Source organism: Erpetoichthys calabaricus, chromosome 5, assembly GCF_900747795.2.
Source record: "Erpetoichthys calabaricus chromosome 5, fErpCal1.3, whole genome shotgun sequence".
NCBI lineage: Eukaryota > Metazoa > Chordata > Cladistia > Polypteriformes > Polypteridae > Erpetoichthys > Erpetoichthys calabaricus.
This window is the reverse complement of record NC_041398.2, coordinates 2,636,613-2,663,185: the sequence shown is the minus strand read 5'-3', so window position 1 is coordinate 2,663,185 and position 26,573 is coordinate 2,636,613. Positions and strand designations below refer to the sequence as shown.

The window sequence follows — 26,573 nt, the reverse complement described above, 5'->3', positions numbered from 1 at the left end:
CCAGATGAGAAGAAAAAAGAGCCATATGGTGCAAGTATTTGTAGCTCTTTGTATGCTAATGAAAGTAAATATGACCCTCACCAGGAAAAATATGAACAACAAAATGAACAGCAAAATAAGGCACAAGTACCTTATGAACTTCATAGGAAGGTCCCAGTATTTGATGTGAAATTTGTCAGAGCATTTGACCGTGGTGTTGATGTCTTAGCACAATTTACCGGAGGTTCAACCCAAGTAATTATTAAAGGCTGAACATACCGGCTGCCGGCGTAAGGCTACAGAAGGGCCAGGAAGAAGCTCAAGACCTTTAATGGAAACCAACTACAGATAGTCAATGCATACATGAAGAAAGTCATGAAGCGGCCGCAAATAAAGTTGGACGATGCAGCAGGCCTGAGGGAATACACAATCTTTTTTTGTAGCTGTTTGAGTGTTACGTTCAGTGGGAAGAACGGAAATGAGTTTGACAACGGCAGAAATCTTCGTATTATAACCTCGAAGTTACCCCAAGAACCACAAGGACGTTGGCAATGTATAGTTTGAGGGATCGAAAGTAAAGAAGACAGAGGCACACGACTAGCTGACTTAGATGACTTTCTGGAGCAACAGGCTACAATAGCCTTGCATCCCGTGTACGGCACCATCTTTCAAAGCCGTACTTTCAACAAAGAAAAAATATAAGATGGATCAAGGAAAGTTTCCCCTGAAAAGTGGCCCGAGAAAAAACAGTTTGGCTACAAACTTTGCTGTGCTGCTGAAACGGGGATTCCAGATAACTCATTCGAAAAGGCAGAGACGACTGTTTGTGCATTCTATAAGCCCTGTCTGTTTTGCAGTAAAAGTTATGGTTTTGTTGAATGCAGTGTTTCAGAGACTAAAGTATGGAAATAGAATTTTTGAAGTCTAAAGGCTTATGCTTTAAAATAGATAGATAGATAGATAGATAGATAGATAGATAGATAGATAGATAGATAGATAGATAGATAGATAGATAGATAGATAGATAGATAGATAGATAGATAGATAGATAGATAGATAGATAGATAGATAGATAGATAGATAGATAGATAGATAGATAGATAGATATGTGAAAGGCACTATATAACTGATAGATAGATAGATAGATAGATAGATAGATAGATAGATAGATAGATAGATAGATAGATAGATAGATAGATAGATAGATAGATAGATAGATAGATAGATAGATAGATAGATAGATAGATACTTTATTAATCCCCAAGGGGAAATTCACATATGCAGCAGCAGCAGCAGCATACTGATACAAAAAACAATATTAAATTAAAGATTGATAATAATGTAGGTAAAAACAGACAATAACTTTATATAATGTTAATGATTACCCCCCCGGGTGGAACTGAAGAGTCGCATAGTTTGGGGGAGGAACGATCTCCTCAGTCTGTCAGTGGAGCAGGACGGTGACAGCAGTCTGTCACTGAAGCTGCTCCTCTGTCTGGAGATGATACTGTTTAGTGAATGCCGTGGATTCTCTATGATTGACAGGAGTCTGCTCAGCGCCCGTCGCTCTGCCACAGATGTTAAACTGTCCAACTCCATGCCAACAATAGAGCCTGCCTTCCTCACCAGTTTGTCCAGGCGTGAGGCGTCTTTCCTCTTAATGCTGCCTCCCCAGAACACCACCACGTAGAAGAGGGCGCTCGCCACAACTGTCTGATAGAACATCTGCAGCATCTTATTGCAGATGTTGAATGACGCCAGTCTTCTAAAGAAGTATAGCCGGCTCTGCCCTCTCTTGCACAGATCATCAGTATTGGCAGTCCAGTCTAATTTATCATTCAGCTGCACTCCCAGGTATTTATAAGTCTGCACCATCTGCACACAGTCACCTCTGATGATCACGGGGTCTATGAGGGGTCTGGGCATTCTAAAATCCACCACCAGTCTCCTTGGTTTTGCTGGTGTTCAGGTGTAGGTGGTTTGAGTCGCACCATTTAACAAAGTCATTGATTAGGTCCCTATACTCCTCCTCCCACGACAGCAGTGTCATCAGTGAACTTTTGCACATGGCAGGACTCCGAGTTCTATTGGAAGTCCTATGTATATAGGCTGAACAGGACCAGAGAAAGTCCCCTGTGACGCTCCTGTGTTGCTGACCACAATGTCAGACGTGCAGTTCCCAAGACGCACATACTGAGGTCTGTCTTTAAGATAGTCCACGATCCATGCCACCAGGTATGAATCTACTCCCATCTCTGTCAGCTTGTCCCTAAGGAGCAGAGGTTGGATTGTGTTGAAGGCACTAGAGAAGTCTAGAAACATAATTCTTACAGCTCCACTGCCTCTGTCCAAGTGGGAGAGGGATCGGTGTAGCATATAGATGATGGCATCCTCCGCTCCCACCTTCTCCTGGCATGTGAACTGCAGAAGGTCGAGGGCGTGGTGGACCTGTGGCCTAAGGTGGTGAAGCAGCAGCCTCTCCATGGTCTTCATCACATGTGACGTCAGAGCAACAGGCCGGAAGTCATTCAGCTCACTAGGATGTGATACCTTTGGGACTGGGGTGATGCAAGATGTCTTCCAAAGCCTCGGGACTCTCACCTGTTCCAGGCTCAGGTTGAAGATGCATTGTAGAGGACTTCCCAGCTCCAGTACACAGTATCTGGACCCGCTGCTTTGCTGGCACAAAGTCTCCTCAGCTCTCTGCTCACCTGTGCTGTTGTAATTATGGGTGGGGATATCTCTCCTATGCTGGTATCAGCAGAAGGATGTGTGGAGGGTGCAGTACTCCGAGGTGAGAGTGAGAGTGGGTTAGGGTGGTCAAACCTGTTAAATAAGTTGTTCATTTGGTTTGCTCTCTTCACGTCTCTCTCAATGGTGGTACCCCGCTTCGAGCTGCAGCCAGTGATGATCTTCATCCCATCCCACACTTCCTTCATGCTGTTATTCTGCAACTTCTGCTCCAGCTTTCTCCTGTACTGCTCCTTCGCAGCCCTGAGCTGGACTCAGGGTTCCTTCTGCACACGCTTGAGCTCATGCTGATCACCGTCTTTAAAAGCCCTTTTCTTCTGGTTCAAAAGGCCCTTGATGTCACTTGTAATCCATGGCTTGTTGTTAGCATAGCAGCGTACAGTTCTTACTGGAACTACAATGTCCATACAGAAGTTGATGTAGTCAGTAGTGCAGTCAACAATTTCATCAATGTTCTCACTATGTGACCTCTGCAGGATATCCCAATCTGTAGTTCCAGTCTCTCAGAGCCTTCTCTGCCTCAGGGGACCACTTCCTGAATGAGCGTGTGGTTGTAGGTAGGACCCTCATTCTTGGTTTGTAGAGAGGCTGAAGCAGAACCAGGTTATGATCTGCTTTCCCAAGGGCAGGCAGTTTGAATTCCCAAGTGCATTCAAACAGAAAATAAAAGCAAGAAAACAGAAAATAAAAGCAAGACTACAAGTTGTCAATAGCACAGAGGCTGTGAAAAGAAAAGCAAACAAAATGTAGCCAAATTGGGCTCTAGACTGTCAATTGTGCAGGAGCCTCTGCCCTGTGCTGTGCTCTGTTCACACCTCCTTCCATCGACCTCATGATTTACTGGTGGGAGACCAAAAGGGGAGTGGTCAGGTGCCCTCACTGGGCATCTCAATTGGTACTGTAAAAGGAGCAGGAAAGGACATGATTAGCAACATCACACCCATTCGTCCAGGGGTGTTATCACATACATTTAGAAGGTGATCCACAGATGCTCATGCATGACAATGTAAAGTTTTACACATAGGAAGTAAAAATGTGAGATACAAATACACAATGGGCAGTCTGAAAAACGAGAGTCCACCTTATGAGAAGGACTTAGGAATCATAGTGGACTCGATGCCAGACATTGTTCAGAAGCCATTAAGTAGGCTAACACAGGAGATGTGACCCGAGGTGTCGAGAAGTCAGAAGTTCACAAATGAACAGATTTGACAAATGTCAGTCATCCTTATTGTTTATTCATCAAATACCATTGCAATTTTATGTTATAGACAAATTATTAGATTTGTATTTTGAAAATGCATAACCATTATTAAAATATTAATTAAAGGAAATGTTCTTTTCCCATACCTAACAAAGCAGCACTGTCATTAAATGTAATGATAATATGAATAAATTTACAGAAAAGATTGATTGATCAAACCAAAAATGAAGTTTTGTCAGGCATGCAATATTGAGAGTGGCCACTGGAGGTGGCAGTTGAAATTCATGTGACTGTGTGATCATGTAACCCTTCTGCACTCTTAATTCAGTTAAAACTTCATTTATTTTAGATATAAAGGTGCTTTGTTTCAGGTGTTTTATTCTTGTGTTTTTACTTTATTCTTATTTCTTTTCCACTGCACTGTATTCTTTTCTCCCCCTTTCCCATGTGTGTAATATGGCGGGTGTCCACTAGAGGGCGCCACTGCACTTCAGTCCCACCCCTCAGTCCTCCTGTTAAAGTCTCCATTCGTCTGACTCTCTGATTGTTTCTCATTCTCTCCTTTCGTGTTTCACTGCTCAGGATTTCACTGAATGCTTTCTGCTTTTATCTTTTAGATTTCCTTTTTGTATAAATTGCTGTGTAATATTTAGAGTGGCCACAAGAGGCAGCAGTGTGGCGACTGACCAATCAGTGACCCCTTCTGTCCATTCCTTGTCTTTCTTATCTGCTTTTCAATTTCAGGTTTGTGGACAAGGTGGGCAAACCCTGGACAGAGTGCCAGTCCACTGCAAAGCCACACATGTGCACCCATGTCAAGTGTGTGACAACTGACCGAGAATTCATTTTGTGAAGATGTTGGAGCTTTCAGAGTACCAAGAGTGACAAATCTGGGAACAAGAAGGAGGAGGTTCAGTTTAATGTCTAATGTGACATCAACTAAAACACCAAATGGTTGACCCCTGACTGACCAGTGAGTCCTCATCTTCAGAAAACACTCACAGTGAATTCATTCAGAAGTGATGGACCCCCTGAGTGACCAATGGAGGGGCACAAAATATCTAGTGAGAGGAAAACACTCTAGTCATATCACTCACTCTCTGCTCCTACATATAGTCACTATTCTATACTGAGTCAGTATAGCGCCTTTCAGTTGTGCTGATCCAGCAGGACCACATGCCTGTCCTACTTAACAGGTGACATTCAGTGACACTTGGGGGCCTCAGTAGTTGTTGGGGTGTCAGCCTGAAGGACATGTGGCTGTGAATCAACAGTGACGCCTGCTGGTCAGACTGGTATTTGTAGTTCTTAGGTGTCACCGCCCCTCACTATGACACACACACCTGATTGGCTACTCAAACCCAATAATTGGGACCCTGCATTATCATTCCCAAATTCACTCACAGAGGTGCTGCCCACCCATTTATCCTGTGAAATTCATTTCTATCCCAAACTACAAATACAAAGACACCTGAGCTTGAGGAGACATAAAGTGACCTGCGGAGGGTACTGGTCAGTGGTCACCTGGTGTCAGATGGCTGATTGTTACACTGGAGTTATAATTAAGCCAAAACCCTGGATAGAGGGGCTCAGTGAAGGAGGTGTTGAACCTGTGCAGGAGGGTCATTGTGTGTGAGACGCTATAAAATGACAGCGAGCCAGCAGGCCAGTCCAGATACACACCTATTCTGGGGCTGTAGGGGGCGCTGATTACAGTCTGCTTGTTATTGTGAAGTGCAGAGTATTTGGAATTAAAACACTGCAAACACCAGGACTTGTCGTTGTATCCAAGGCCGCACTCCCAGCTCTGTCCTTTCCTGTTCAGTCCCTTATATGCGACTCCAATCCTCATGTCCTGTCCACTGCAATCCACCTCCCAGTAATAGCGAGTCCCAGTCAGAGCCTCTCTGCACAGAACTTGGGACCAAATGTCAAATCTGTCAGGATGATCAGGATATTTGGTCTCTGTCCACTCACATGTCACCTTATCGTTCCCTTCAGACAGATGGAGTTGTTTATTTGCCGTGTTGATGTCCACTGTGAGGGGACAGAAGTCTGAAAGGAGAGAAAAGAAAACGAGTGAGGAAATCTGGGACTGGGGGCGGAGCACAACACAGACAATTAACAAGAACCAATCAGGAGCTGCACTGACCAGACACTAATGGTAAAGAGCTCATCTAATTGGACAGAATGTGTGTGAATTCATAGTAAAATTCTGGAATTACGACAAACACCGTAAGGTCACCATAAAGATAAGAGTTCTAATGGACTGTCCACACTGACCGTTGGTTTAATTAAATGACACTCTTTATTGTCAAAGTCCACCTCTTTAATTTAAAATCAATCCACTGCCCCACATTAACACCAAATTCCCAATCTTCTGTTCTTCCAATTCCAGTGGCCTACTAAACATATATGAGTCACCACACAGGTTAGGGCTACACAAAATATGAAAAAAAATAAAATAAAATAAGAACTTTCAGAGAATTAACTGTTTGTAATGAACTGTCATAAAACTCCAGCCGCAGGGGATGCACAAGCCAGTGTGTTTCTTTGTGCCGGTCCCAAGCCCAGATAAATCAGGAGGGTTACATCAGGAAGGGCATCCGGTGTAAAATTTTACCAAATCAATATGCAGACAACAATACAAATTTCCATACCGGATTGGTCGAGCCCCGAGTTAACAACGACCGCCACCAGTACTGTTAGCCAAATGGGTGCTGGCGTAAATTGGGCTACTGTTGGCTGAAGAAGAAGAATTAAAAGGAGAAGAAGAGGAGAGAGATGTGTCCAGAGGCAGGAGGAGAGGAGGAAGGTTAAAAGAGTGGAACTGAGGGTAGGAACATTGAATGTTGGCAGTATGACTGGTAAAGGGGGAGAGCTAGCAGATATGATGGAGAGAACTGGGGTAGGGGTTATCCTGAAGGAACAGCATGTCAAGAGTGTTTTGGAGGTGAAAAGAGTGTAAGACAGAGTAATGATTATGAAGCTGGAAATTGGAGGTGTGATGATGAATGTTGTTAGTGCATATGCATCGTAAGTTGGGTATGCAATGGATGAGAAAGAAGATTTTGGAGTGAGTTGTATGAAGTGATGAACAATGTAACCAAGAACAGAAAGTGGTGATTGGAACGGATTTCAATGGACATGTTAGTGAAGGGAACAGAGGAGACAAGGAGGTGATGGGTTGGTATGGTGTCAAGGAGAGGAATGAAGGTCAGAGGATAGTGGATTTTGCCAAAAGGATGGCCATAGCTGTGGTGAATACGTATTTTAAGAAGAGGGAGGAACACAGGGTGACGTACAAGAGTGGAGGAAGATGCACACAGGTAGATTACATCCTATGCACAACAGTCAATCTGAAGGAGATTGAAGACTGCAAAGTAGTGGCTGGGGAAATTGTAGTTAAGCAGCATAGGATGGTGGTCTGTAGAATGACGTTGGAGATCAAGAAGAGGAAGAGAGTGAGGGCAGAGCCAAGGATCAAATGGTGGAATTTGAAAAAGGAAGACTGCAAGGTTGAGTTTAGGGTGGATGTAAGACAGGTACTGGGTGTCAGTGAAGAATTACCAGACAGTTGGGAAACTATAGCAGATGTAGTAAGGATGACAGCAAGAAGGGTGCTTGGTGTGACATCTGGAAAGAGGAAGAAGGAAAAGGAAACCTGGTGGTGAAATGGGGAAGCACAGGAGAGTATACAAACGAAGAGGACGGTGAAGAAGTGGGATAGTCAGAGAGATGCAGAAAGTATACAACAGTGCAAGGAGATAAGACATAAGTTGAACAGAGAGGTGTCGAAGGCTAAAGAAAAGGTGTATGATGAGTTGTATGAGAGGTCCGGTGGGCTAGACAGAGGGGCCGACCTGGGAAAGATGTGCAGCAGGTTAGGGTGATAACGGATAAAGATGGAAACGTACTTACAAGTGAGGAGAGCACGTTGAGCAGATGGAAAGAGTACTATGAGAGGCTGATGAATGAAGAGAATGAGAGAGAGAAAGAAGAGGTTGGATGATGTGGAGATAGTGAATCAGTAAGTGCAATGGATTAACAAGGAGGAAGTAAGGACAGCTATGAAGAGGATGAAAAATGGAAAAACCGTTGGTCCAGATGACATACCTATGGAAGCATGGAGGTGTTTAGGAGAGATGGCAGTGGAGTTTTTAACCAGATTGTTTAATGGAATCTTGGAAAGTGAGAGGATGCCTGAGGAGTGGAGAAGAAGTGTACTGGCGCCGATATTTAAGAATAAGTGGGATGTGCAGGACTTTAATAACTACAGGGGGATAAAATTGATGAGCCACAGCATGAAGTTATGGGAAAGAGTAGTGGAAGCTCTGTTAAGAAGTGAGGTGTTGATTAGTGAGCAGCAGTATGGTTTCATGCCAAGAAAGAGCACAACAGATGCGATGTTTGTTCTGAGGATGTTGATGGAGAAGTTTAGAGAAGGCCAGAAGGAGTTGCATTGCGTCTTTGTGGACCTGAAGAAAGCATATGACAGGGTGACTGAGAGGAGTTGTGGTATTGTATGAGGAAGTCAGGAGTGGCAGAGAAGTATGTAAGAGTTGTACCGGATATGTACGAGGGAAGTGTGACAGTGCTGAGGTCTGCAGTAAGAGTGATGGAGGTGGGATTACATCAGGGATCAGGGACATCAGGGTCAGGTTGACAGATGAGATTAGACAGGAGTCTCCATGGACTGTGATGTTTGCTGATGACATTGTGATCTGTAGCGATAGTAGGGAGCAGGTTGAGGAGACCCTGGAGAGGTGGAGATATGCTCTAGAGAGGAGAGGAATGAAGGCCAGTAGGAACAAGACAGAATACATGTGTGTAAATGAGAGGGATGTCAGTGGAATGGTGAGGATGTGGGGAGTAGATTTGGTGAAGGTGGATGAGTTTACATACTTGGGATCAACAGTACAGAGTAATGAGGATTGTGGAAGAAAGGTGAAGAAGAGAGTGCAGGAAGGGTGGAATGGGTGGAGAAGAGTGTCATGAGTGATTTGTGACAGATGAGTATCAGCAAGAGTGAAAGGGAAGGTCTACAGGACAGTAGTGAGACCAGCTGTAGTGAGACCAGCTATGTTATATGAGCTGGAGATGGTGGCACTGACCAGAAAGCAGGAGACAGAGCTGGAAGTGGCAGAGTTAAAGATGTTAAGATTTGCATTCAGAGTGACAATGATAGATAGGATTAGAAATGAAGACATTAGAGGGTCAGTTCAGGTGGGACGGTTGGGAGACAAAGTCAGGGATGCGAGATTGTGTTGGTTTGGACATGTGCAAAGGAGAGATGTTGAGTATATTGGGATAATGATGTTAAGGATAGAGCTGCCATGTAAGAGGAGAAGAGGAAGGCCTAAGAGGAGGTTTATGGATGTGGTGAGAGAGGACATGCAGGTGATGGAGAGGACAGAAGAATATGGAAGAAGATGATCTGCTGTGGCAACCCCTAACAGGAACAGCCAAAAGAAGAAGAAGAAGAATGAATTGTCATAAAACCCATAACTGAGAGCTCAATGATTTATTGGCCATCAAACAAGATGGCAATTGAGTGCTGAGAGATGTGAAGTTCATGTAGAAAGTCACCATGGAATGAGTTGAAGTTACTCAGGCAGTAAAGGAGATGATTCATTCAGTAGAAATGAACTTTAAAATCAAACCATGCAGTTTTAAAATATCAAGAATTGGAAAGAAGAGAAAATGAACTGCCAAAACTCAATTCAACACAACATTATGGCTGACTGGTTGGAGCAGCGGCCTCACAGATTCACCTTCACGACTTAGAATTTGGAGCCCTGTCATTGTCTTTTTCAGTTCTGCATGTTCTCCTCATGTCACTGCTGGCTTTATTCACACATCCCACAGATGTGCATGTTAAGCTAACTGGTGACTTTGAATTGGCCTTGTGTGTTTGTGGCTGTGTGAGCACCTGATTTGACACAATGTAGCCTGAACTGGATTACACCAGTCTGACAATGTTGTGTTCAAAATCTCTTCAATGTAAACCCACCATAGCCATGATGGTCTGCTGACTTGAATGAATCAGTCCATGAAGACAATCAGGTGCTGCTCAGTGATCACCAAGGCACTGATTGAATTTAATGGAATGACAAAAATGAGTAAACTTGTAAAGCAACCAGAGGACGAGTCAGTGAGGAAGATGTCCGACATTCTGGACATGTGTCATGGACTCAGTATGTTCTGTAAATGAGCATTTGGTTTACTGGAATATCTGCTACTTCAATAAAAGTTTCAAATCAGCATTTTCTATTTTTTAACATAGATAGATAGATAGATAATCTACTGTATCTATCTATCTATCTATCTATCTATCTATCTATCTATCTATCTATCTATCTATCTATCTATCTATCTATCTATCTATCTATCTATCTATCTATCTATCTATCTATCTATCTATCTATCTATCTATCTATCTATCTATCTATCTATCTATCTATCTATCTATCTATCTATCTAAGCTAGCTAGCACCTTTCACATCTCTCTGTCTTATAGTGTCTTTCATGTCTGTCTGCTGTTTCAATCACATAGTGCCCATCATATTTGTCATTTTCTTTCTGTTATAGCACCTTTCCTGTCATCTATTATTATAGTACATTTCCTATCTTTCTGTCATATAGTGCCTTTCATATTTACTCATATTCTGTCTTTCACATTGCTCTGTCCATCTGTCATTGTTCCATTTCCATCTATTACAGTATATAGTGACTTTAATATCTATATATTTATTTTACTAGCTGTGTAAGCCCATGCTGTAAAAAGCCCAGGGTCCTAGAAACTATGGAAATCGTCAGAAAAAAAAAACTGAAATGTAGAGATGTCAGGTAATTGAAAGGAATGACTCTGAGGATCTCTCTCCTAGGAGGATTCATTTTGCCGACGTGCTTGTCTCGCTTGTGCATTAGCGGCGGGAGGTAAATTAAAAGGGATATCGTTATGCCGATGTGAGTGGCTAAGTGACTTTGTTTTTCTTCTGAGGTTTCGTTTTGCCGATGTACTCACCTCGCTTGTGTTATTAGCGGCTACGTCAGTTTTCTATTTCTTACCCTGACCTTTCACTTCCGGGCTGGACAGACAGGCACTCTTCCACACGTAGACATTTATGTATAAAGTAGTGCCTTTCATATTATCTACTGTTTGGATTGCTAACATACCCCCAGTAGTTTTGGTCCACTTCCACTTTTTAAACAGGAATCCCAATTTTCTGCCAAATAAGTGTAAACTTACAACAGGAGTCGTGATCTGCTATGCTTCATTCCACAGAGCAGACTCTTTGCTTTTAATATCAGACGCGCACAATAAAATAAATGACAATGGCGTGAACACAATTATTAGGACCCTCATCTAATGTTCTCTAACTGAGTGTTTTCAGGTGAGACCTGCCATCAAGCACTTCCTGGAGCTCCAGAAGAGACTTCTACTCCTCTCACTGCCCACTCGGCCCCCAACTCTTCTTGAGCTTTGATGCTGTAACTTACTGTAAAGCTCCAAATTAGTTTCATCAGTCCAAAGAATTTTCTCCAAAAATGTAACTTGTTGTAGCCAAATGTTTGAAGTTCCACTGTGATCTGTGAGCTTTATTAAAAACCCATTGTTTTATTAAAAATAGGTAATTGAGGCCATAAATAAATACAGCTGAAACCACGCAAATCAGCTGACAGAGAGAACCTGACAAGGAAATGGGAAGACACGACTGAAAGATGACACAAGAAGGCTATTTAAAAGTGCTCCCAGTTTGGTGATGATCAACATATGATCAGGGGCCACTGTCTTCTATTTAGAGTTTTGCCTTAAATGTGTCCACATTTGGCAAATGCAAGTTAATATTTGGGAACCTAAATAAGTATAAAGCTCAGGCAATGGTATTGAACCTCGGAGCTCACCTATGGACAGATGGAAGACTTCATCACTCCTAACCATACCGAGGAACTGAGCCTTCTGCACTTTTTCTATCTTTCTCTCTCTCCGAGCAGCTAGATCAAAATGCAGGAACTCCCAACTGCGTCACACTGTAGCTCTCCTTTGAATATTGTATTGTTGTGAATATTAATCATGTATTATACAGGAGCCAAGTGCCTTCTTTCTTTAGTGTTACTGGTTCTTTCCTCCTCTTAAAATCACCTCCATACCTCTAGGACAGAATAGGACAGGTTTAGTAAAGGCTGCACTCTCTAATGGACCTAAGCCCATGGAGTGTGCGCCCCCTGCTGGATACACTTGTCAACGTGAGTTTTAGAAAACTCCAGTCAGTTTTTTTATTTTATATTTTTATGTCTGTCTTTCAGAAGTGTGGGTCTTCTACCTTGAAGCCCACTTTCATTCTGAAAGTGATTGATGTCATTACTTGAAGCTGTTGTACCCTGATCCAGCCTGAGTGTGTCCTGATGTTTGCCTTGGTTTGTTCTCCACCCTTAAACTATCCTTCTGTTCAATAAGAGGTTGGTTTCCATCTACAGGGACATCCATTGAGTTTGGCTGCAGTCCCATGGACCTTAAACTTTTTGATGTTTAGCTGCTGTGACCACAGGAACATGCAGCTCTTTTGGAGAAGGTCTTATAAATGTCACCTTGACCAGGCCTGGTTGTGACCTTCTTCCTTTCACCTCTTCTTCTCTTGTCCATATTCAGTGTGATGCACACAATGATGCAACACAGCTGAGTGAGGACATTGCTTCATTCAATTAGGCTGAGTGGCTAGGCTGTGGGTCGAATCTCATCCAATGATGTCTTTTAACATCTAAGGTCTCCCAATATATTTTCCCTGCCTTTTGATTTGGTTTTATTCTTACAATATGTCAAGTCATGGATCAAAAACAAAGTGTCTGCTCTATGGAGAAAAGAATGGCCAATGCTGAGTATTTTTGTCAACATTAATTTATTTCACATACTGTATAACCTGTGATTCTTTTTTAAAGCAATCCTTTTGTCTGTGTCTGTATACACATAGACTGTATCTGTATATGTTAATGGTGGTGGAGCACACTGAGCTGCTTTCATTGCATGTTGTGTGCTGTATATATAAATTATTATTATCGATATTGTAAGAGAATAACTGAAATAATAAAGAAACAGAAAGGAGAAAACAGAAAAGGAAAACAGCAGAAAGTGAAATGAAAAAATGAGACCAAGGTAAAAGAACAATGGAGGTAGGACTGGAGTGACAGGAGGACCTGGCGTAGTCGGCAGGATTTCATTTTTACTTCTGGTGAGTCCACTTGACACTTCAGAGACTCAAGTCCAACAGACTGCTTTGGTGCCTCCCTGTCCTGAATCTCAATATCCCACAATGCACCAGTCACAGGACCCCCGTCACTTTCAGCTCATCAGTCCCACCACACTCACATAATGCTTTCATATCATAAGCCTGACCTGAGATATTAAAAGTGAAATGATGATAAACTCCATGAACTGACAGACTCACATTGTAAAAACTCCTCTCTGCTCTGAGGTTCAGGAGGCCGCAGGGTGAAGATTGGAGCTTCACGACCTGAAAATACAAAGAAACGAGAAGAATGGAGAATGTTAAGATGGAGTTTTATAATTTTAAATTCTTAGACACTTATTACAAATGCATTGCAGTTGAATAAAACAACAAGACATTCAGATCAAGTTTGTGTACGGAGCCCACCGGTGTGTGGATGATTCAGTGAGTTTTATTTACCAACATTTTGATGAGCCACAGACACATGTGAGGGTCTTCTCCATGGACTTGACCTCTACTTTAGATACCAACATCTCAGAGCTCCATGATAAGAAACTGACCGAGTTCAGCCTGCCCAGTCCAATCCACCATTGGATCTCAGACTTTCTTCCAGGTAGTAAACAGTGTCGGTGCAGTTCGGCGCACACATGTCTGACCTGATAACCCTCGTCACCTCACTTTCTGTTGTCCTCTCCTGTGTTGTCAGTTGGCCACAGCTCAGCAGTTCTGTTCATGGACAGACATTGTTAGGTTCCATTTATGTTCATTAGTGCAGAACTGCTTTAGCTTACTGTGTGTTTAAACAAATCTGTACCATTGAAGACAGAAGTTTCCATCCACTTCAGGTGAATTCTTTAAAACTCACTTTATAATCCCCTCCATGGATTTTACACTAACAAACTTTAACTTTGGCACATCATTTAAGATGTCTACACTGTGCAGGGCAAAAGTCATTTTTCCACAAGTGTTCACAAGTTTCAGAGTATTTCACTTTTTCTTGACTGTCACAGTTCCAGAGAGTCACTTTGTTCATATTTGCTAGCATTGCCTTTAAATTGTTTCACTTGAACCAGATGTTTTGGGTCGCCTTCCACAAGCCTCTTACAATAACTTATGGAATTTCATCCCATTCCTCCAGACAGAACTGGTGTAAATATGACAGGTTCGTAGGCCTCCTTGCCCACACATGCTTTTTGAGTTTGATTAAGGTCAGGCCTTTGTGATGGCCACTCCAATACATTGACCTTGTTGTCTTTAAGCCATTTGTCACAACCTTGGCGGTATACTTGTGGTCCTTGTCCATCTGGAAGACTCCTTTGTGACTGAGCTTCACCTTCCTTGATGAGTTCTTGAGATGTCGCTGCAGTGTCTCTCCATCACGTTCCTTCTCCATGATGCCATCTGTTTTGTGAAGTGCACCAGTCCCTCCTGCAGCCCCCACATCATGACACTCCCACCCCCAAGCTATATCCTCCAAACATAACAGCAGTCATTGTGGCTAAACAGTTGGATGTTGGATTCATCAGACCAGAGGACATTTGGCTTTGGAGCAGTGGCTTCTTTCTGGCTGAGCAGCCTTTCAGGTGATGTCGACGTCAGACTCGTTTTACTGTGGATATCGAGACTCGTCTACCTGTGTCCTCCAACTTCTTCACAAGGTCCTCTGCTGTTGTTCTGGCATTGATTTGCACTTTTTGTGCCAAAGTCGGTTCTTATTTAGAAATTGTTCTCAAGGATGAAAAAGATTTGTGGAGGTCCACCATTTTTTTCTGAGGCTGATTTCTTTTGATTTTCCCATTAAGTTAAACAAAGAGGCAGTGAGTTTGATGGTCAGCCTTAACATCCATCCACATGTTGACACCAATGAGGCAAATTGGCTAACAGAAGCTCATTGCCTAATTGTCTAAAGGCTTGACATAATTTTTTTTTTTAATTTTTCAAGCTGTTTAAAGGTAAACAAAGTGTCTGTAAACTTGTGATCGGGTCATTAAAAAGTCAAATACTCAGAGGTCTGTGGACATTGGTGGAAAAAATAATGTTTGCCCTGCAAAGAGTAGACATCTTAGCATAAAATATGTGGAGGGCTTATAAAGTGAGTTTTAAAGAATTCACCCGAACTGTACAGAAACGTCTATCTTCAAGTGTATCTGCATGTGTATAGTAAACATCATTGTATTTTTTAATTTGTAAAATCTGTTATTGTGTTTCACCTGTATGGTCAGTGAGGTATTCAGGTGATCCAGAAGTGGTCCAGTGCAGTCCTCTAATTTGCTTATCTTTCTCACTAAAACATAGAAACTAAAATGATTTGATCTATAAAACAAGTTCTTTAATGTCAGTGGGTGAAATGAGTCCGACTATACAACACCATACTTATAAAACACATGAGCCTGTGGCAGAAAATGAATTACCATGAACTTTTAAAGAGGAGACCATTTGAGCGAATGTAAAGGACAGAGAAGACAGCAGAAGCTCCTTCAGACTTCATGATATCACAAAGCACTGTAGCTGATCCCAATTCAATTTCATTTTCCTTTATGTCTTCATTTGAACGCTGAGCTGGCCCTGCCAGTTTAACACAACTTCCTGTTCCTTATTTTATGTTGGTCGTTATGCAGAGCAGATTTTAAGGGAGTAAATAGAAAAAGCATCCTCTATATATATAAAGCAATAAAGGACATAATGTCATAGAGTGTCCAACAGAGGGTAGCAATGTCCGATGAACAGAGGAAACAAAACCACAAAATAGTAAGGCCTAGCATGTCTGATGAACAAAAGCAAAAGGCGCACAAAGTAAGAGGGATGTAACAGCAAGCATGTCAGATGAACAGAGCTCCATAAATGTGTGACATGATCAGAACAGATGGACATACTATTGTACCAGTAGCCTGTTTTAATGAGCGGCTGTTTCACTCGGCTAGGAGAGATGTATTGTGAACAGTAGGAGGCACTCCAGCTCCTCAAAGACCCAACATAAACAGGCACAGACACAGATTAAAAGGCAAAGAGTCTTTTACTGTGGGAAAACTCTTCCTTTATAAGGGTTTCCCACCACAAAAGCCACAAGAACACTAAGAACAATACAACATGCTTTTTGTTTGCTCTCAGCCTGTCTCTGACTGCCTCCTGTGCTCCTCTTGGAAGATCTGTCCTCCTGCATCCTGAATCTGGATCCCTGACGTGAGGTAGGCAGTCCCTTTAATTTTCTCTCCTGATCTTCTGCACACATGGGCTGTCAGCACTTCTGGGTGAGGTGGAAACCACATAATGTAGGGATTCCCCAATCCTCTAGCTTCCCCTGGCAGCCCCCATGGGACACAACAGGGCAACAATATCCAGCATGCCCTGTGGGTACCCATTTGGAAATCTAGCCCTGGTGTCCTGGGGGAGATAAAGTCCTTTGCAAGCTGTCTCCCCTGTCCTTCCATCTGAATAAAAGCAGCTGCTTACTTTGAGAGTGTGATATAACTCAGCTTATCATTGTAAACGGCACTACAAAAAGTTCTTATCAGAAACAAATGGATAAATATTAACAAATTGGACTTATTTCATGCATCTCACTGTCCCTGTTATTTTCACTTTGATCCTCCAGATGCCATACCTGATGTAGTAAATGACAGGATGTCCTGTTGGCCGATCTTCTTCAGACTCTTTTTCACACCTGACAGCTCCTTTCTCAGGGCCTCAGCGGAGAAACTGGCAGTGACAGTGAAGCTGAGTGAGTCTCCATCAGCAGGATGGACACACCGAGATGACAAAGTCTGCATCAGGAGAGAGGAGGGAACAAGAAGAAATAAAAAGGAACATTAATAAGAAGGACCACCTCTTAACTAAGCATCAGGGTGGTGTGACCCAAGCTTGTGAGGAAATGCTGAAGGATTTGAATCTTATCAGTGGAGACATGAGGAGGTGACATAACAGAAATGTTTAAAGATATGAAGGAGTTGGTGTCTTCTTTTGTTGGGTAGCATCATTTAAAATGAAATTTATTAAGAACACATTCAATAGATGTGACTCATGCGCCGCCGAGAGTGGCAGCCTTTTCAGCAGCTCCGTGTACGACTTTATTTTTCTACTTTATTTATTTTTCTCTTTTTTATTGATCACTCCTATCACTTTATTTTATGAGGATTCGTTTCCTGGACACACTTACTTTTACAATGTGGGCATGGATTTTTACACGCCGAGACTCATCTATTCAAGTACTCAACTTAGAACACTGAGAACAAATGCCAGTGCCGGTGTGGTTCCCTATTTACCTGACGAGATAAGAAGGTGGTATCGTGGCAGCAGAGCTGGCACTAAGCTAAAAATGAAGCGGCTTGCGAGAAAGTGGCGTTTTAAGCCCTCGGTGCCTTCTGTGATTCTGGGAAATGTGAACTCAATCTCAAATAAGATCGATGGCTGCGCTGGTGAAAAATGTCAGAACCTACAGAGAATGCAGTTTTTGTGCTTTTGCGAAACGTGGCTAACTAACACCATCCCAGATGCTAACGTGGAGCTACCCAGGTTTAGCACAGTTAGAGCGGACAGAGGCGCAAGTACCTGTGGGAAGCACAAAGGAGGAGGACTCGCTCTCTATGTTAATACACTGTGGTGTAGCGGTCAGGGGCCGCTAAGATTCACACCGTCGACGGTGATTTATTTATTTTAATTGAAGAGATCCCAGGAACGTCCCCAGCCTTGGATCGACCCACACACACACTCACCACAGAGACAATAAAGCACGCTGGGAAAGGCAAACAATTACCAATATAATGACCTGAAATAATTAATGAAACAGTAATACCACCCCTGACCCCTTCGGCGATATTACATATAAACACAATAAACACAAACACCACACAAGCAAAGTCCATATATACCAAACAGGATGAAGACGAAAAGTGACCAAGTTAAGTCCAGCGATCTGTATGTTGAAATGGAGAAGGAAAAATACAGTCCTACCGGTAGTTACTGATGATGTTGATGGTTGATGGTTGATTCAGGAGCGCTCCAATATTCCGGAAAACCAAATAATCCAACACAGTTCTCAGTGTACAGGTAGACAGACAATCCAGACCCCCAACAAACGAATACAGTCCAGGACAAAATGATTAGAGTTCCAATAACAGACGACAAATAACCGCAACAAACCAAAAGAAAACTTTTTCTTTTTTTCTTTTCTTTGCCCTCTGCCCTCCTTTTAACTACCTGTGGCCACCTTTGACCCCAGCAGCCCCAGCAAGGACTACTGGGAGATGCAGTTCTTAAGTAGCACTGCTACAGTGGTGTAACTCTGGACATGCTAACGTCAAAGTCTCCACTTGCTGCAGGGACATCGAACTGTTGGCCGTAAGTCTGCGTCCCTATTACTTGCCCAGAGAGTTTGGACACATCATTGTTGTCATCGTGTACATCCCTCCTCGGGCAGACATGGAGATAGCGGGTGACATCATCCATACTGCTGTTGCTAAGTTACAAACGCAGCACCCCGAGGCGCTTGTGCTAATCACTGGAGACTTTAACCATGTGACTCAGGACAAAACATTACCTGCCTTCTCCCAGTATGTGGACTGTAACACCCGGGGAAATAAGACTATTGATTTACTGTATGCAAACGTTAAAGACGCATACAGCGCCACCTTGCTGCCTGCGCTTGGGAAAGCAGATCATAACCTGGTTCTGCTTCAGCCTCACTACAAACCAAAAGTGAGAGTCCTACCTGTAACCACACAATCATTCAGGAAGTGGACCCCGGAGGCTGAGAATACTCTGAGAGAATGTTTTGGAACTACAGACTGGGATATCCTGCAGGGATCACATAGAGAGAACATTGAGGAGGTTGTTGACTGCACTACTGACTACATCAACTTCTGTATGGACATTGTAGTTCCAGTAAGAACTGTACGCTGCTATGCTAACAACAAGCCATGGATTACAAGCAACATCAAGAGCCTTTTGAACCAGAAGAAAAGGGCTTTTAAAAGCGGTGATCAGCATGAGCTCAAGCGCGTGTAGAAGGAACTCCGACTCCAGCTCAGAGCGGCGAAGGAGCAGTACAGGAGAAAGCTGGAGCAGAAGTTGCAGAATAACAGCATGAAGGAAGTGTGGGATGGGATGAAGATCATCACTGGCTGCAGCTCGAAGCGGGGTGCCATCATCGAGAGAGACATGAAGAGAGCAAACCAAATGAACAGCTTCTTCAACAGGTTTGACCACCCTAACCCACTCTCACTCTCACCTCGGAGTACTGCACCCTCCACACATCCTTCTGCTGATACCAGCATAGGAGAGACATCCCCACCCATAATTACAACAGCGCAGGTGAGCACAGAGCTGAGGAGACTTCATGCCAGCAAAGCAGCGGGTCCAGATGGAGTATTGCCACGACTGCTGAAGGTCTGTGCATCGGAGCTGGGGGGTCCTTTACAGCACATCTTCAACCTGAGCCTGGAACAGGGGAGAGTCCCGAGGCTTTGGAAAACATCTTGCATCACCCCAGTCCCAAAGTTATCATGTCCTAGTGAGCTGAATGACTTCCGGCCTGTTGCTCTGACATCACATGCGATGAAGACCACGGAGAGGCTGCTGCTTCACCACCTGAGGCCACAGGTTCAACACGCCCTTGACCCTCTGCAGTTTGCATATCAGGAGAAAGTGGTAGCAGAGGATGCCATCATCTATATGCTACACTTGGACAGAGGCAGTGGTGCTGTAAGAATTATGTTTCTAGACTTCTCTAACGCCTTCAACACAATCCAACCTCTGCTCCTCAGGGACAAGCTGACAGAGATGGGAGTAGATTCATACCTGGTGGCATGGATCATGGACTATCTTAAAGACAGACCTCAGTATGTGCGTCTTGGGAACTGCAGGTCTGACATTGTGGTCAGCAACACAGGAGCGCCACAGGGGACTGTACTTTCTCCGGTCCTGTTCAGCCTATATACATCGGACTTTCAATATAACTCGGAGTCCTGCCACGTGCAAAAGTTCACTGATGACACTGCTATCGTGGGCTGCATCAGGAGTGGGCAGGAGGAGGAGTATAGAGACCTAATCAATGACTTTGTTAAATGGTGCGACTCAAACCACCTACAACTGAACACCAGCAAAACCAAGGAGCTGGTGGTGGATTTTAGGAGTCCCAGACCCCTCATGGACCCCATGATCATCAGAGGTGATTGTGTGCAGATGGTGCAGACCTATAAATATCTGGGAGTGCAGCTGGATGATAAATTAGACTGGACTGCCAATACTGATGCGCTGTGCAAGAAAGGACAGAGCCGACTATACTTCATTAGAATGCTGGCGTCCTTCAACATCTGCAATAAGATGCTGCAGATGTTCTATCAGACGGTTGTGGCGAGCGCCCTCTTCTATGCGGTGGTGTGCTGGGGAGGCAGCATTAAGAGGAAAGATGCCTCACGTCTGGACAAACTGGTGAGGAAGGCAGGCTCTATTGTTGGCATGGAGCTGGACAGTTTAACATCTGTGGCATCTCCAGACAGAGGATCAGCTTCAGCGACAGACTGCTGTCACTGTCCTGCTCCACTGACAGACTGAGGAGATCGTTCCTCCCCCAAACTATGCGACTCTTCAATTCCACCCAGGGGGGTAAACGTTAATATTTAACATTATACAAAGTAATTGTCTGTTTTTACCTGCATTATTATTAATCTTTAATTTAATATTGTTTATTGTATCAGTATGCTGCTGCTGGAGAATGGGAATTTTCCCTTGGGATTAATAAAGTATCTATCTATCTATCTATCTATCTATCTATCTATCTATCTATCTATCTATCTATCTATCTATCTATCTATCTATCTATCTATCTATCTATCTATCTATCTATCTATCTATCTATCTATCTATCTATCTATCTATCTATCTATCTATCTATCTATCTATCTAGAAATGTGCTTCCTCAAACAAGCAACTGTAGATTTACCTGCCTATCAGGTAAATGAAGGCAGAAACTTTGAGATTTTTGCATAAATTGTGGAAAGTTAAAATTGTGGAAACTGTGAAATTGGGCTGAATGGCCTGTTCTTGCCATTTGTAAAAACTCCTCAGATCATTTAAATTTAACTTTAAAGTTTCTCAGGTCCCACACTCCCCAGTCTGATCAGACTCCCTGTGAAGTGTCACTCTCACCTGCAGGAAGTGGACGTGGTCCTTGGTCTCTGAAAGCTCCTTCAGCTCAGCTTCTCTCCTCTTCAGCTCCTCGATCTCCTTCTCCAGTTGCTCCATGACTCCTTCAGCCTTCTCCATTTCTCTCTTTTCTTGTTCTTTGATCCTCTCAGTCAGTTTCTTGTGGACTTCCTCAATGCAGTGAATCAGATCAGTGAAGCTCTTCTCGTGTTCCCCCATCACTTTTTCCACAGAAAGCTGTTGGATAGGAGAAAAATATTAAATTAAGTCACCAAATAAAAAAAAAAAACAGCCATAAGACACTTTGTTGGTATTCCGATGTAGTGATGGATTAATTGAATTAGGGCAAAAGCAGTAACAGACTGCTTCCCATGCAATATATTCCTTTGATAATCTGGATAGCAGGATCTTCTTATGGTATTTGAAAGACTGTATGGAATGTGCAGTCTTAATAAGTGGCTCCGTAATATTTGTGAAAGCCATTGTCAGGACAGCTCTATCGTTCTTTGAGGACCGTAGTAGTGTTACAAAGGTGTGTCTTTAAAAGAGCCTCTCCTGGTTATCCTGGAACTGAAAGTGGAGCTGGACAATGTTAACCTGAAGTGGAAAATGGGAAGGGAGAATATAAGCTGCTCCTAAAAATTAAAGGAACACTTTGAAAACACATCAGATCTCAATGGGAAAAAAATCCTGCTGGCTATCTGTACTGCTATGGACTGATATGGTGATGTGCTAGGAATGAAAGGATGCCAAATTGTTTGATGGAAATTAAAATTATCAACCTATAGAGGACTGAATTCAAAGACACCCCAGGCTAGTCCATTTTGCAGAAATTTCATTGCAGTAACTCCAAATCGTACTCATTAGTTTGTATGGCAGCCCCAAGTTCATGCATGCATGCCTGATAGCGTCGGGGGGGTGGAGGGGTTTGGCATTGGACATGCTCCTAATGACATGACTGATGGTGTCCTGGAGGATCTCCTCCAAGATCTGGATAAGGGTATCACTGAGCTCCTGGACAGTCTGAGGTGCAACCTGGTGGCGTCGGAAAGACTGAAACATAATGTCCCACCCAGAGGTGTTCTTTTGGATTGAGATCGGGAGAGTGTGTGGGCCAGTCAATTGTATCAACTCCTTCATCCTCTCACCACATGAGGCCGGGCATTGTTGTGCACCAGGAGGAAACAGCATAGGGTCTGACAATGGGTCTAAGGATTTCATCCCGATACCTAATGGCAGTCAAGGTGCCTTTGTCTAGCCTGTAGAGGTCTGTGTGTCCCTCCATTGATATGCCTCCCCAGACCATCACTGACCCACCACCAAATCAGTCATGCTGAACGATGTGACAGGCAGTATAACGTTCTCCATGGCTTCTTCAGACCCTTTCATGTCTGTCACATGTGCTCAGGGTGAACCTGCTCTCATCTGTGAAAAGCACAGGGCACCCGCCAGTGGTGGACCTTCCAATTCTGGTATTCTATGGCAAATTCCAATCGAGCTCCACTGTGCCCACTTGAGGACGTCGGGCACTCAGGTCACCCTCATGAAGTCTGTTTCTGATTGTTTGGTCAGAGACATTCACACCAGTGGTCTGCCTGCCTGCTCATCCTGTTCCTCCTTGCCCAAAGGAGCAGATACCAGTGGGTCCTGCTGATGGGTTAAGGACCTTTGCCCCATGCTACCAGTAGTGACACTGACCATAGACAAATGAAAAAATGAGTGACAAAACAGTCACAAAAGACAAGGAGTGAGGGAAAAATGTCAGTGGCCTCCCTCCACCTGTTAAACCATTCATTCCTGTTTTGGGGGTCGACTGATCCAACTCAGAACATCAGTGCCAACCTTCATTATGAGTTATTGTTAGGGGGAGTGAAGTTACCTTTAAATGGAGGAATGAGAAACCTGAGGACATGAGGGTCTTGTTGTTTGAATTCCTAATGACTAAAACATGAAATGCTGTCAGCAGTGAAATGCCATGAAGGACACAATAAACCATCTTCTCTCCTTCTCCATCTCCATCTCCCTGTCCTCACACATCATCACCACAACCCTTTTAGTTTTTGTTCCTCTCTTTGATATGAAGTGTCGTCTTAATTCCACTCACCTTCATCTCCTTCACTGTCCTCCTCGTCTCCTTCAGTTTATTCTCTTTCTCTTCAAGTCTCCTCCTGATTTCACTCCATGTCGCCCCCAGCTGTTTCTGTTTGGACACACAAGAGGACACATGTGGTCAGATCAGAATTCACTTCCACTTTCTGAGCTTGTGGTGTCATTTTGAGTGATTCGACTTGTACAACACATTTGCTTCACATTCCTTTACACACCATTACTGTTTCTGTCACAGTTGTTTTTATAAAATCACAGTAGGTGACACACAGAGACTTGAAAAAATAAATATGAATAATACAAAAGATTTAAAGAAAGGTTTAGTTTAACAGTTGTGGAAGATCTGCCTTGACACAGACAGACAGACAGACAGACCACAGATGTCCAAAACACACACTATATATTTTCAGTTCTTCCTTTACAGCACACACAGTGTACAAAGCACCACAAATAGCTCACAGTCCTCTCTTTTCTCTCTTTCTCTCCTTCTTTCCTCTCTGCTGCCTCCACACCTCTTGTGCAAGCTCTGTCCTTTGTCACCTGACTCTGGCTTTTTGAATGGAGCGAGGCAGCTCCTTTAATAATGCCCTAGATGTGCTCCAGGTGTTCCATGAAGATCTTCCGGCAGCACTTCCTGATGTAGCGGAGATGCTGCAGTCCAAGGCTCTGTAATCATCCTGGCACCCCCGGCTTCCATTTTGTGTCCCGGTGGAGGTATTGTCCCACTCCCGGTCCTTCCACCTTCCAGGCATCCCCAGCTGTCTGCCACACAGTTCAATTCATGATGGACTTTGAGCTTGAAGAGTGCGTCAAATAAAGGAAACAGTCTGACGGCTCACTGGTGTACGAGTCAGTCCTTGATGTTTAGATGACATTGGATTGATGACACTGGACTGTGCAGGATGAAGAAATGCTAGCAGACCCAGGAGAACTTGGACACATAACGGCTGCAAGTGTAGGATCTGCAAGGCTATTGTGGAGTTCAGACTTGTGAGAACTTAATCAAATGTTTATTTATTTTTTGAAGTCAAGTGAGATGACTGAGGCAGAGAAGACACAAGTGAGTCTGAGGAGTTCAGAAAAAAGTTAAATCTGAAGAGATAGATAGATAGATAGATAGATAGATAGATAGATAGATAGATAGATAGATAGATAGATAGATAGATAGATAGATAGATAGATAGATAGATAGATAGATAGATAGATAGATAGATAGATAGATAGATAGATAGATAGATAGATAGATAGATAGATAGATAGATAGATACTTTATTAATCCCCAAGGGGAAATTCACAATGAGCTTAGATAAATCTGTCCATAAAATGAATGAATAACTCATGGTAATATTTAAAGAAAACATTATAACTGAAGTGTGTGAGAACAAGGAAAAGATGAGGTGAAGACATTTTAAATATTTGGGTTTAAGAGTATATTTTAAGTCAGTAAGTGCAGGGTGCGCTTTTGTGGTCATTTTAACTTTGTCTTCGGCAGGTTCACGCAGCGGGACACCGGCGATGAGTCAGGCGCACCTCTAGGTCAAGCCTGCTGGAGGAAGCTGAGCACACCCCATCATAAAGGCGAGCGTCTCTTTAGCCCAGCAGTTGGAAAAGAAAGGTGTGAAGTGTTTCAGTTAAGAATGTGTATGAAGAAATTAGTGTAACGAGGAAATTCACAAAGAAAAAAGAAACTTCCTTTTGTAGTGTGTATCAGCTCTTCCGAGGGAGCATGTCGGGATGCGCTCCAGTTCGCGCTCGTTCTCGCACACGCATGCACATGTAAGGCTGCTAGCACTATTTAATTACATGCCTTCAAAGGTTGAGAGAAGCACATGTGCAGAAAGCACCTGTGTCAGTTGCGATTGGTGAAAGGGAGCAACGTGTCACGGGATTGGGTACAGAAGCCACTTATAAAGATCAGCTGGAGAAAGGCTTTAGCAGTAATAGACAGGCAGTGTGGAGTTCTCTGGAAAAACCTTACAAATCCCAGGCAGAAGAGCTCCCAGGCCTCATCCTCCTCCATTTTAGGTAATCAGCTGAATGAGTTTTATTGCTGGGTTGACAAGGACATGAGCTTGGACTCTGACCCTCTGCCTTCTATATCAACAGTCTTCCACCCAGTCTCACCAGGATAGGCTCCAGCTCCCTGCTGTCCTATACAAGCAAATTGAGACTCCTCAACATGAAGGAACCGATTTCTCTGACAAACTGCATTTACGTATCACTTAACTCCTTTATGCATTGAGCTTCCATTAAACACTAAACTCCACTCACCTGTTTTTCTTCTCTTTCCATCTTCAACTCGACCTTTTTATGACTGTTGTGTTCAGTCATTCCACAAATTGTGCAGATACACGTCTCGTCAGTTTTACAAAACATCTCCAGACTTTTCTGATGTTTCTCACAGAGTTTCTCCTTCAGATTTCTGTCAGGGTCAACCAGCTTGTGATGCTTCAGGGCGTCTCCTTCATAGTGGAGCTGCAGGTGAGTCTGACAGTAGGAGGCCATGCAGGTTAGACAGGACTTCACCGCTCTGAACTTCTTCCCAGTACAGAAGTCACACTCCACGTCTCCAAGGCCAGCATAATTCTGAGATGGAGGAGGACTGAGTGTCGTCTTCTTTAATTTCTTGATGACTTCATTCAGCAGAGTGTTTCTGCTCAGCTCAGGCCTTGTGGTGAAGGTGTGTCTGCACTGAGGACAGCTGTACTCTTGGGTCTGATCCCAGTAGTCGGTGAGACACTTCAGGCAGAAATTATGTCCACAGGGGATGGTGACGGGGTCAGTCAGGGTGTCCAGACACACTGAGCAGGTGAACTCGTCCTGTAATCCACACAGCTGGGCTTCAGCCATCGTCAGTCCGAGGAGAGGCAGGCAAAGAGAATCAGTTAGATAAACAAGGAAGTGACTTGTGAAGAAATGAAAGTGAAAGTTTGTCTGTGCTCAGTGAGGAGGAGGAGGAGGAGATTTAAAGAGAAAGCTGAGAGCTCACAGAGAGAACATCTGAGGAGACACTGAGGGTGAACAGTTAATGTTAGACCGGAGCTCAGAGAGTGAAGACCACAAAGTAACAGAAGAGATGACCTGTCACAGGGGGTCTGCTAAAGATTAATTCACATCCGTATTTCTTATTTATTTATTATACACTGCAGTCCACTTTAGACAGATTC

General features: G+C 43.4%; 1 protein-coding gene across 3 annotated transcripts in view; it reads right to left on the bottom strand.

Annotated features, from left to right (window-relative positions):
• The window catches only part of LOC114652514 (tripartite motif-containing protein 16-like), a 171,251-nt gene that overhangs the window by 121,148 nt on the left and 23,530 nt on the right, over window positions 1-26,573 (bottom strand). Inside the window, exons 1-5 of one of the 3 annotated variants that reach the window (XM_051927934.1) lie at window positions 25,678-26,302; window positions 23,405-23,500; window positions 21,304-21,537; window positions 16,763-16,922; window positions 13,381-13,446 (exon numbers count right to left, since the gene is read on the bottom strand). The exons of 1 other annotated variant lie outside the window; for it this stretch is intronic. In XM_051927934.1, the coding sequence (XP_051783894.1) occupies window positions 13,381-13,446; window positions 16,763-16,922; window positions 21,304-21,537; window positions 23,405-23,500; window positions 25,678-26,256 (1,135 nt within the window). In that variant the 5' untranslated portion in view covers window positions 26,257-26,302. Of the gene's footprint in view, window positions 1-5,411; window positions 5,990-13,380; window positions 13,447-16,762; window positions 16,923-21,303; window positions 21,538-23,404; window positions 23,501-25,677; window positions 26,303-26,573 lie in introns of those variants that run through there. One more of the 3 variants, XM_051927930.1, reaches the window with a different exon arrangement.